The 12,644-nt window shown below is 54.3% G+C and overlaps 1 protein-coding gene across 1 annotated transcript in view; it reads left to right on the forward strand.

Moving 5' to 3' along the window:
* Positions 1-1,889: 1,889 nt before the first annotated feature.
* PRDM11 (PR domain containing 11) overlaps positions 1,890-12,644 on the forward strand; it is a 40,677-nt gene continuing 29,922 nt past the window's right edge. Inside the window, exons 1-3 of the mRNA XM_012645129.1 lie at positions 1,890-2,008; positions 2,361-2,464; positions 3,024-3,286. Of these exons, the coding sequence (XP_012500583.1) occupies positions 1,890-2,008; positions 2,361-2,464; positions 3,024-3,286 (486 nt within the window). The remainder of the gene's footprint in view (positions 2,009-2,360; positions 2,465-3,023; positions 3,287-12,644) is intronic.

Here is a 12,644-nt window from a genome sequence, read left to right on the forward strand (position 1 = left end):
GGGCAGAGGGTGTTCCCTGATCCCTTACAAATCCACAGGGCCTTACCCCCACCCGGCCTCCCAGGGCATTCTCGGTGATTGTTCTGAAAGCGAACTGGGCTGCGGATACTGGGAGGTGAACGGGGCCTGAAACACACGCTTGGATTTCGGGGTTGTCCGGTTTCCAATTTATGGAGCGCTGCCCAGCCTTCAGTTCAGACGCCATCAGGCATGGTCCGCGTGACCTTGAGCAAGTCACTTGACATCTCCAGCCCCCAATCCCTGTCCCTTCACGGGTGGCCCAGCACCATCCCACACGCTTTGAGGTCGGCCTAGCACCAAGCATGGAGCCCCAGGCACCGCGCTGCCCCGCGGCAGGGGAGCGGCGGCGCCCGTGCCCACCCTGCGGCGCAGGTGCGGGGGCAGCGGCGTGCGGCCCGCGCTCGGCGAGCTGGGTGTCGGGTGTCTGCGCCGTGGCACCGCAGGCCCGGTCGCCTCCGCGGTGCCGAGTCGGCTCAGGGGCCGGGGCCGCGGCGGGCCGCTCGCGCCCTTCACAGCCCCTCGCCGGCCTCGGAGCCCTGGCTCCCCGGCGCTCTCGCCCACGCCAGGCGCCCCCGGCCGAGCCCCGCAGGAGGCCCCGGAATTCCAGCGCAGCCCGGCTCCGAGCGGCCTCCCGCGGCCGCCCCCTCCCGCCGCCCCTCCCGGGCGCCCCCCTCCCGGCCGCCAGCCAACTGCGTGCCCCCGGGGCCGGCAAGAAGCCACATGCCCCCGCAAGGAATGCCGGGCTCGGCGGGCGGGGCGGGCGCTGGGCAGGGCCGGGCCGGGCAGGGCAGGAGCTCCCCGCCGGGAAGGCTGGTGAGAGGCAGCGAGCGGGCCCGCGCCCGCCCCGGCCCGTGCCCGACCTCCCGCGCCGCCCCAGAGCTCACACTGTCCCCGCCGGACCGCGCTCGGGGCACCCCTCCCGGCTCCGCTCCGGGGCTGGGGACGGGGTTAGTGGAGGAGGCTCGGCCTGGCCCGCGCAGCCCCCGCCCCCTCCGCGCGCCCCCGGCCCCGCCGGCTCGGAGGGGGCAGGCCGTCATGTTTCCCCACACCCCTCCCAGCCGCGGGCTTTGGGGCCCCGGTGGGGAGCAAGGGGCTGATTAGCCGAGAAGCAGGGGTGTGGCCAGCGGGGCCCCGGGTAGTGAGTCACACACGCTGCTCGCCCAGTCCCGGGGCCCAGCGCGGTCCCAGCCCGAGCGGCGTGCCACCCCAGCCACGAAGAGTGTCCCTGGGCTTGGCATGAGGACCCTGGGGTGTCGAGGGAGGGGCTGAAGCCCGGCGCGTGGTGGAGGGCGGTAAGCGGGGGACTGGGGAGAGTCCCCTAGAGAGAACCGGGTGGGGCTTGAGTGGGGGCTTCGGCCCTGGCCAGCCCACACCAGCACCCCCAGGCCCCGCTTATACCTGCTCTGAGCTGGCAAAGGGGCCTAGCGGCCCCAGGGTGAGGCACACCCTGCCAGGCACTGAAGGCCCACGTCGGGTGTCCACCCCTCTTGGCCCCAGTTGACTTGAGTTCCCTCCCTGCTCCCCTTTGCAGTTTTGTGCCCAGGCTCACATGGGACCCTTTGGTCTTGGGGTCCAGGCTGTGCTTCCCAGCTCTGCCTCTTGGCCTGAGCTGCCCTAGGCCCCTGACCCCAAGGGGCTGGTGGCTCCAGTCGTCCCCAGGACCAGCCCAGGATAGAAATGGCATTTCCTCTTGGCCGAGCTACAGCTGTTTTTGTTGTCTGTGTTCTCAAGCGTTTCCTCTGGGGATGGCAGGGAGGGTAACCAGACTCCACGGGACCCCCACTTGCCCTCTCCGCCACTCACCCCTCTTCCCCTGTCTCTTTGATCCTCTTCCTGTGCTGGTCCCACCTCCTGCGTCCCAGGACAGAATGACTGAGAACATGAAGGAGTGCTTGGCCCAGACCAAGGCAGCCGTAGGGGACATGGTGACAGTGGTGAAGACAGAGGTCTGCTCACCACTCCGCGACCAGGAGTATGGCCAGCCCTGGTGAGGCCCCTGTGTGGGGACTGGAGAAGGAGGGAGGTCTGGGCTGGGCTGGTTGGGAACCCTGGGGAAAGTTCTCACTCCCTGCCCACCTTCCTTAACCCTGCTGCTGGCAGCTCCTGGGGCGCAGGCTCTAGGAAAATTTAAGCAGTGGCCCGGAGAGGCCTGGGCCCAGGTCTCAGGACCCCAGTCTTTCCACGACGCCCTGCACTGAGCAGCATGCTGGCTGGGGCTCCTCTGCCCACCCCAGGTCCCCTTGGCCTCCTGGCCAGGTCTGTCCCCAGCTTCTCTCCCCACTGGGCTGTCACTCTCTGATGGCTTCTTTGCTTTCTTTGCTGGACCCCATTCCGGCCAGCTCTAGGAGACCAGACTCCTCAGCCATGGAAGTTGAGCCCAAGAAACTGAAGGGGAAGCGTGACCTCATCATGCCCAAAAGCTTCCAGCAAGTGGACTTCTGGTGTAAGTGGAGCTTGAGGCTCTGGGCTACTCCTCCCTTCACCCTCGTGGCCCCATCCCTGGTTAAGGAATTCACAGCAGTGGTACTAATGACAGGGCCTCACCTGTGGTGTACCAAGCCCAGGCCTCCGTTAGTCCTCATCATTAGCCATCGAGGTGGCTGTCGTTGGCCCCATTTTCCAGGCGAGGACACTGAGTCTTGGTGAAGGTTAAGTATCGCGCCTCAGGTCCTGCAGCCCACGGAAGTACAGTCGAAATTCAAACAGAGACCCATTGCGCTCTAAAGCCATGCTCGCTCTTCCACTTTTTCCAATTGCGGACAAAGGAATCGACTGGCTTCCTTGGCATTGGCAGGTGTTTTCTTTGAGCCCCCAGGGAGGGTGATGGTTTATTGCCACTGATGACTCAGGGGCCAGGGCTGGTACTCTGGGGTCACATACGGTGTGCTTTCTACTGCCCCAGGCTGTCCTTGGGTGAGCCTCCCCCCAGCCCCCCAGCCTCCTCTGCGGGTCCTGCCCACTTGCAGCAGCTGAGGCCCTCCCTCCTCTCTCCATTCCTCCAGTTTGCGAGTCCTGCCAGGAGTACTTTGTGGACGAGTGCCCGAACCATGGTCCCCCGGTGTTCGTGTCTGACACGCCGGTGCCCGTGGGCATCCCAGACCGGGCGGCCCTCACCATCCCTCAGGGCATGGAGGTGGTGAAGGAAGCCAGTGGAGAGAATGACGTACGATGCATAAACGAGGTCATCCCCAAGGGCCATATCTTCGGCCCCTACGAGGGGCAGATCTCCACCCAGGACAAATCAGCTGGCTTCTTCTCGTGGCTGGTGAGTGTCCCCTGGGCTGTACCATGGGAGAGGTTGCCAGAGAACATGGAAGGAGACCAGCAGGTGGAGCCGTACGCTGGCCCCGCCTGGCCCTAGAGGTTTTCTGCTATCACTTCTGGACAAGTGGATGATGGGTCTGGCTGTCCCCTTGCCCTGGCTGAGTGACCGCGACCCTTGGTGTCCAGGGGCAATGCTGAGAGAGCCTACCTGGCAGTAGTCACAGATCAGTAAATCACCAGGCAGAACTCAGGGCGATTTCCCTGTGTGTGTGTCTGGCGGCATTTACGGAAGGTTTACCTAACCCCTCTTCCAGAGCGGGTGGCTTGGAGCTGGGCGCTGGATGCAGAGCCCGACTTCCTTCTTCCGAAGCTGTAGGGCCAGGCCCTGGGCTAGGCGCTGCCGGTAAAGCCTTCAACAGGACGGGCGTAATTCCTGCGCTCAGGCAGTAGATGGTCTGGTGGGAAGACAGGCGTTGAAAATGTACACGTGATTCCTGTGATCAAATGGGGGGACACAGGACGCCCTGGGAACATAGCACAGAGGGACATGGCAGTGTTCATAGCACTCAAGAATTTGAGGCCTGGAGCCTTAGTTTATAATGTGAGCCCGCTTTGCTATTTACTGTCTAATGTGACCTTAGACGAGTCATTTCATTCTGTTGTGCCTGTTTTGTAACATAAGCATAATACTACCTGTTGGTGAAGATGGAATGAGTCAATATTGTGAAGTTCCTAGGATTATGCTCGTACGTGGTAAGCACGCAGGAGTATCAATTATTATTATTATCATCGGCCTAGTGAGGGGCTTGGGGAAGGTTTCCTTTAGCCTGAAACGTGAAGAATGAATCACAGCTCATCTTGGAAGAGGGATGGAAAAATGCAGACAGAAGAGCTGAGAGAGAGGAGAAGTCCAGGCTGGTGGCAGCAGTGAGCCCAAGAGGCAGAGTGGCCAGACATCAGCAGGAGAGGAAGGCAGGGGTTGGGTCACGCTGCGTTTCGTAAGCCAGGGTGAGTTCATCCTTCATCCTGGGGCCAGGGGAAGCCACTGACGCGTGTCAAGCATAGGTGCGACCTGGTCAGGTTGCAGGGTGGAAAATCAGAATTCCAAGTAGGAGGCAGGGGTGGGGGTTCAGGTAAGAAGAGCTAGTGGCTGGAACTCACATCTGGACAGATGTGAAAGAGGTTTAGGAGGGAGATTTAGGAGGGAGATGTATTGACGGATGGGACGCGAAGGGAGGAGCAGGGCTTTTCAGCGATATGAGGAGGAAAGGTCACCAAAGACAGCTCGCCGCGGGAGCCAAGCTGGAGCTGCTGGCCAGAGATGGGAGAATGCGGGTAACAGAGAAAGCAGTCAGCGGGCGCAAGGTCGTCGTTCATTAAAGACGCGCTCTTGAGTGTCTCCTGTGCCAGGCGCTGTGCCGGCCCTGGGAGTACAGTGGCCGGCCAGACTGTGTGTACCTCCTGCCCTCATGGAGTTTGCTGTGGGGGAGATAGAATTAATCCAAGAAGAGGATTAATCCATATAAAATTACAGTTCGAGAGGTGACAGTGAGATAGTGAGGCGGGGAGAAAGTGAGCAACCAGGGAAGTGATACGGCCAGAGGTCGGCGAAGGCTTCCTGCTCGTTGGGCTGGGGTTGAAGGGAGGGAATGCCCACCAAGGAAGATGGCAGCAGGGGATCCGGGTGGATGGAACAGCAAGAGCAAAGGCCCTGTGGCAAGAGAGAGCATGGCGAGTCTGAGCAGCTGGACAAAGGGCGGTACGCTAGAGTGCAGCGCACACGGGGCCTGGGGGAGGAGATGGAGGCGCGACCTCGTAGGGCCCAGTGGGCCAAATTAGAAGTTTTGTTGTTTATTTTAGGAATAGTAAGAAGCTTTCAGGTTGTTTTCAGTGGGGGCTAGCAGGGAGTGATCTGGTCACATTTACGTTTTGAAAGGGTGACTTTGGCTGCAGCCTGGAGAGCTAATGTGGGGTGGCAGGGATGGTGGTCGGGCATGGACGCCCACCCCCCTCACCCCAGTTGGAGGGCTGGGGGAGTTCTCTGAGTCAGCCGAGGTGGAAGCTGGGGCTGGGAGGCTGGGATGGGGGCAGAGCCGTGGAGACAAGCGCACTGCTTTGTGAACTGTGTCAGAGGTGACAGCTCTGACTTGGAAATAGGCTAATTGGCCTAAGTAAGGGAGTGGAAAGTGTCAAGGACACCTCCAGTTTCCTCTCCCAACAGGCTGGTAAAGGTGCCTTTCTCCGAGAAATGGAGGATGCTGGGTTGCAGGACAGACCATGGTTTTGCTTTTGGATTTGAGTTTGGAGCGACATCAAGTTATCCCAGTGGCGATGTCAAGTAGGCAGTTGAATGTCAGGTCTGGAGCTGGAGAGGAGGTTTGGAGCTGTCACTTCGTGAGTCCCTTGTGCATAGGCAGTCAGTGGGGCCAGGGGTATGGCGGGCAGCACCTGGGGAGACCAGGCAGTGTGACAGGTGGAGAGGCCTGGGACTAAGCTTTGAGGAACTTCAGCGGTTCATGGTCCAGAAGCGGAGCTTGATCCTGCAGAGGAGACACAGGAGGAGCATCCAGAGAGGTAGGAGGGAACCAGGGGAGTGGGTGACCTGGAAGTCAAGGGAGAAGAGAGGTTCTCAAGGGCCACAGTGGCCAGCAGTGTCAAATTCTGCTGAGACACTGAGCAAGAGAAGGGCTGAAAAGTATTCCTTGGATTTAGTGCCAGGGAGGCCGCTGGTGACTTTAGCAAGAGCTGTTACCAGAAGGCAATGGGTCTCAACCCAGGACAGTTTTGCAGCCCTGCCCCTCACCTTGGACATTTGGCAATGTCTGGAGAGCTTTTGGTTGTCACAGTTCAGGGTAGAGGTATGCTGCTAGCATCCAGAAGGTAAAGACCAAGGTTACTGCTAAACATTTCACAAAGCTCAGGATAACGTCCCCCAGCAAGGAATTATCTGCAGAAACCCTGGAGGAGAGCACTGGGGGTGGAAACCTGATTAGCATGGAGGTGGCCAAGCAGGGTCATTTCTCAGAAGTTTGGTGACAGAGAAGATCAGCTGTTGAAGAAAGAGATAAAAGAGGTGGAGTCACGGGAGTTTGTTATTGGAGAGACATCCGCATCCTTAGAGCCAGCGGGGGAGTCCTGCTGAAGAGGCGGTTGAATGGAGAGGAGAGATAAGGCACTGATGGCCATGCTGCATCATCTCAGAAGGTTCCATGGAGACACTGGACGTGGAAGGGGGTGGGGGTCAGCATGTGTCCTGCCACTGGGGCAATAGCACAGAGCATTGGAGCAGATGGAGGGAGAGAGGTGTCATAGGCCAAATTATGCCCCCCACGCCCTAATCCCCAGAATTTGTAACTATGTTACCTTCATGGGAAAAGGGATTTTGCAGATGTGATCAAGGACCTTGAGATGGGGAGATTATCTTCGACTGTCTGGTGGGTCCAATGTCGTTACAAGCATCTTTATAAGAGGGAGGCAGGAGGGTCAGAGTCAGAGAGAAAGAGATTGGAGGATCCTACCCTGCTGACCTTCTAGATAGAGGAAGGAGCCAGGAAGGGCTGCAGGCAGCCTCTAGAAGCCTCCAGAAAGAATGCAGCCCTGCCAACAGCTTGATTTTAGGACTTCTGACCTCTAGAACTATAAGGTAATACTTTTGTGTTGTTTTAAGCCACTGTGCTTGTGGCTGTTTGTTACAGCAGCGATAGGAGACTAATACAGTACGTATATGTGCTTTGGGCAGGGGGGCATCTATTAGAATGTGCAGGGAGGTGGAGCGAGGTGGCCTGAGATGGAGGAGGTCAGAGAAGGCAGTTCAGGTCCAGGTGAGTAGAGCCCGAGGTGCCCAGGGAGGGCTGTCCAGAGGCGTGTTGGGGTGTGTGGGTCCGCAGTCGAGGGGAGACGCTGGAATACAGGGGAAACTGAGTATATAAATCCATGCATCTGGGGCCCTGGGAAGGGAGGGGTTACCTGCAGAAAATGTGCTCAGGAGGAGAGGAGAGCCTTTCCCTAGGAATGCGGGTTTAAGGCATCCTTGGAGGAAGAGGAGCTGAGAAGGCATAGACGGTGGGAGGAGACGGTGAGAAGTGAGGAGAAGGAGGGGTGGTCGGTGGGGTCGGTGCTGCAGTGGGTCGGGAAGCCTGAGGACTGAAAGTCCCTTGGCCCAGGTGACACAGAGATCTTGGTCCCCTTGGCAGGAGCAGTCTCGTGGGCGGAAGCCAGATTGCTGCAGGTTGAACTGTGAATGCGAGGTGAAGAGAGGAAACCAGCAAGAGTGCACGGCTTGTTTTAAAAGTCTGGTTGCCCGTTGAGCAATCGTTATATGCCAGGTGTATACCAGGCACCTCTATCATCTCGTACTCCTTCCTGTGGCAGCCCCGCAGGAGGGTGTTGCTGCCTTCTTGTTCAGATGAGGAAGCGCAGATGGAAGAGGCTAAGCAAGCAGCCCTGACTCCTGTAGCTGGTCCACCGTAGGTCTCGGTTCCTTCAGAGATAGTGCCTCTCCACGATGCTAGAGAGCCTTAAGGGGTTCCTTCCTGGGGAGACAGGACTAAGGAGGTGGAGCAATTAATAGCCACCCTGGGCCAGTTGTGGTTATGTGCCCCAATTGAACTCAACCTCATAGACACAGAGCAACTCCCAAGCACTAGGCCCTGAGCAGGGAGCTCTGGGGTAACAGAAAGGCATGAGGTTTTCTCTCTGTTCTCGTAGAACCTGTGGTTCCATTACGAGGAGCAGGGCCTGTGGTGGGCAGGAGAGGAGGAAACTTATTCCCAACCAAGTAATACAGAGACAGAGTGTTGCCGTGTGATCACAGTGCTGCAGAGGGCTGCAGAAGCAGGCACAGGGGCTTTGGTTTCAACAGGGCAGATTGAAGATGGGTCTTGAAGCATGGATGGAAGTTCAACAGAAGAAGCCCATGGCTTTGCAGCCTATGGAAAATTGCAAGGAAAAAAATCTAAGGCCATGCCCAGGGAAGGGCTATTAGGATCCCTTCCTCCTGCCACCAGAGTTTACACCTTGCCGCAGCCTAGCCGAGGAAAGTTGAGCATCGCTAAAGCAGACAGACTACCCCAGGTTTGCTGCCTGGCACAGGTCGATGGTGGGAGGAAAGGAAGCATAGATGGAGTTTGCAGCATGGGTATAGACCGGCAAGAGTGGGCGTGGCTTGCAGGTCAGGGGTGGGGCTGGCGGCCAGGAGGTTTCTCCCTGGGAGGTTCCTTCCCAGGGCCTGAGCACTGCAGCAAGCAGATGGGAGCAGGGAGGGAGTGGCTGCAGGCTCTAGGACAATGTGGAGGCTTTAACCTTTGGGAACCTGAGAGTGAGAGCCATTGAAGGCCTTGAGAGGCCAGATACTCAAAAGGGCTCAAGAAAAGTATGTGTGTGTGTACGTGTATGTCTGTGTGTGTGTGTGTGTGTGTGTGTGTGTGTGTTTGTGTGTGTGTATTGGGGGTGGGGGTAAAGGCCTCAGCTGGGGAAAAGCAGGCATGAAGATGGCTCTGCCTGCTCAGGTGATGGTGGGCTGAATGGTGTGGCCGGGGCACAGAGAAAGGCGGGCCGAACCAAGGCACTGATTTTGGACCAGCATCTGGAAGTCCTGCATCCTAAATAAACCGCATTCATTTGTCCAGTCCTATCCCAAAGCCATCCTGGGTATTGTCTTTTCTTGACCTTCTGCCTGCCTTCAGGAGCTCTGACCCCCATCCAGCACAACACGTTCACATGTTTCTTTTCACGATCCCTCATATGTGCACTCTACTCCGGTAGAAATGATGGTGGTGGTCCTGATAAGCCTAGCTGTTAATGTTTATTGAGCACTTGCTACATGTCTGGGTCTGTGCTCAGCGCTTTATAGCATAATTGCATTTGATCCTAACAACAATTCTGTGATGTAGGTATTATTCTATCCATTGCACAGCTGAGAAAACTGAGGCCTGGAGAGGATGAGTCATTCTGCACAAAGCTAAACAGCCGGTGAGTCGCTGAGCTGGGGTTCAAACCTGTGCAGTCTGACTCCAGAACCCACTCTCTCATTCCGCCTCTTGGTCCTCTCTGCTTCCCTTAGTTACCGTGTTTCTTCCTGTCTCCTTGCCTTGGTTGACTCTGTTCTACTCATGTTTCCTGCCCACACAAGTTCCCTCTCCATCTCCCCTCACCCCTCACCCTGGAGGAAAGCTGGCCCCATCGCGTGCACCCAGGAGTTTGGCACTCGCTTCTGGCTGTTTAGAAAAGAAATGCCCCTTCCTCTGTTTTTCATCCCGTTGGAAATCATAAATGCCATAAATCATTGCCAAGGCTCCCCAGGCCGCCCTCAGGCACTGCAGGCCAGGGGTGATGCTACAGGCACGAGGTGCTTGGAGGTGCCATGCAGCCGTGTGATTTTGTAAAGAGGCAGAAGAAAGAGGAGACCAACGCGGGGTTTTGGTGTAAGTTTTTCACACAGACCTCAGCTTGTTCCAGGAGGGATTTAGGGCAGCCTAACAGGATGTATAAAATATACCATGATAACATGTTAAAACTGGGAGAGAGAAAGAAGAAAGAAAAACAAGGGTGGAGACCCTTCATGGAGCCAAGAGTGAGGCTACAGCTGCCTACCATAGTGCCCTGTATCTGCACTTCAGCTGTGTGGGCTCCCGATCCGGCCGCCCCGAGAGAGGGGAGCCTGGCTGGCTGCTAGTGCGTTCTGCCCGTCACATGAAAAGGACCAGAGGCCTCCTGAGGAGGTCTTCCCTTCTGGGCACGGACACTGGACAGATTTCCCAGGGGACCTTCTAAAGGGGATGTGAGATGGAATGACTCGGCCCAGGCCAGGCGGCCTTCCCGCCTGCCGGGCTGCTACTGTGCTGGGGAGAAGCAGATGCCAGACGGTGCTTCTGTGTCCCCGTTTCAGCTTCCATTGTAAAACGGGGATTTCTTTTCAAACTTGAAATGGGACGTTCGAAAGCTCATGGCACACGCTCTGGAACAGAATCCGAGAGACGCTGAGTGCCTGGGCGGGACAGCAGCGTACGCAGACAGTTGCGGTGCCGCAGGGCAGGATGGGAACAGGCAGGCTTTACCAGGTTCGGGGGAGCTCAGAGAAACCAGGAGTTAACCGGCTTGTCGAAGAACGAAGGGGCATTTGAGATAGGTTGGGGGCGTGTGTGCGCACATGAGCAAGTGCTTTTCATGCTTGTTTGATTAATTTCTACTATTTTGAGAGTTTTGAACTCTGTTGAAAAGTTGTGAGAATGGTATAGTTTACACCCACACACCCGCTTCTAGATTCACCTCCTGCTAACATTTTATACCTATTGCTTTCTCTCTCGCCCTCTATACTTACACAAACATACACACACACACTCTTTTTTTTGTTTGTTTTCTGAATTGTTTGAAATATAGTTACAAGCATCATGACATTTTACCTCTAAACACTTCAGCCTATACTTCCTAAGAGTAAGGCATTCTTCTATACTCGACGTGGGCAAACATCTTTTGAAAGGGCCACGTGGTAAATATTTCAGGCTTTACGGACCATATAGTCTCTGTCACAGCTACTTAACTCTGCTGTTGCAAAAGCAGCCGTGGATGAGAAATGAATGAAGAGCATGGTTGTGTTTCAATAAAACTTTATTTATAAGCACTGAAATTTGAATTTCATATGAATTTGAAAATCATATGAATGAAATGACATGAAAAACAATTTTTCAGTCATTAAAAAATTGCAAAAACTATTCTTAGCTCACAGGCTGTCTAAAAAACAGGTGGTGGGGGCTAAATTTGACTTACCAGTGGTAGGTGGCTGGCCCTGGTTCTATTTAACCACCATGTAATTATCACACCCAGGAAATTTAGCATGGATGCAACACTGTCTCATCAGTGGTCCATGTTCAGACTGTACTTTTTCCCCATCTGGGACCCATTTGTTCATCACGCATTGCGTTTAGTTGTTATGTCTCATTAGTCTCTTTTGTTCTAGAAAAGTCCCCCTGCATTGTTTTTTCACACTTTTGAACGGTTCAGGCCAGTTGTTTGCGTAATGTTGCATAGTTTAGATTGTCTGATTGTTTCCTCATAGTAGATTCAGATGGTACTTTTTTGGCACAGGCAGCATTAGAGCTTTCTCATGACATGCTATCAGGAAGTACATGATGTCAGCGTGTCTTGTCTTTTATGCAGTGCTTTTAGCAATTATTGATGGTTCTTACCTGTATCAATTATTATTCATAGTTTAAAATGGTTTTTCTATTTCTTTCATTCCTTCTACATGTATTACCCGACATTCTTCTGTTTAAAAAAAAAGGTGTTCAGCCTTCTCCCCCACCCATCTCTTATTTTAAAACTATTTTTAGTATCTGTACGGACTCATGAATTCTTTTTTCATTCATCATGTTACGGTCCATTCGGGTCATTGTTCATTGTGATGTTTAAATGGCCCTAGATGTGGCCAGTGGGAGCCCTTTCAAACTGGCTCTTTGTTCTTTTGATGCATCCCTGTCATTATTTTAGCACTTCTTTACTTTCTGGCACAAAAAGATGTTCCAGTTATCTCTCCTAGGACCCCTGATCCCTTGTAGTGGGAAAAGGTGTTTAGAAGCCAAGATCTCTGGGCACTAGGTGTGCGATTGCCATTGGGGTATCCTTGCTTCTAGGCCTGAACTAGGTTTTAAGAGATGAATTGAAGTGAATGGCCTACCAAGTCAGAAACTGAGGGAACACGACATTCAAGCAATGGGCACAGCATGTACAAAGGCCCTGAGGCACATGTGTAATGTTGAGGTGGGGGTGGTAAAAGGGTTTAGCAGAGGTACTGACTGTGCTTAGAAGAAAAAGTAGAAGATAAGGCTAGAAAAAAGTCATTTTTCTCATGTTCTCAGATGCTATGGATTATAAAATGCTATTGATTCAGTATCAGTTTTTCAGGGAGTAAAAATATGGACCTCAATCCTAAGATTCCTCTAAATATCAGAAGCATTGAATGGGCTGAGCTTCTATAGCTGTTTTATAAATACAAGTAGTTTGGTTATTGAATCATGAACCAAACCAAGGATTCTCCTCAAAATAGTGCATCTGGTGGAAGCAGAGTCTGTAATTCTCAAAATCTGTTATATTGGAACAAAAGTAGAACATGAAAAATGATTCTCTGTTGGTCCACTGTTTCCAGCAGAGACCAGGTCCTAACCTGACCTTCTGTATTCCTCGCACCTCGCTGCATTCTACTGCAGCCGTTTCTCACTTGAGTTGTGTTCAGGTGACTTTTAATGTTGGTGGAGTCCCAGTGTTACATTAGTTTTATTTTACTTCAACTTAAAAAGGTATAAACATAAAACTATGTAAGTAAACTCAAAGTTTCCTAACACTTATAACTTTTTTTTTTTTTTTTT

The sequence above is a fragment of the Propithecus coquereli genome, unplaced genomic scaffold (genome assembly GCF_000956105.1).
Source record: "Propithecus coquereli isolate 6110/MARCELLA unplaced genomic scaffold, Pcoq_1.0 Scaffold227, whole genome shotgun sequence".
NCBI classification, from domain to species: domain Eukaryota; kingdom Metazoa; phylum Chordata; class Mammalia; order Primates; family Indriidae; genus Propithecus; species Propithecus coquereli.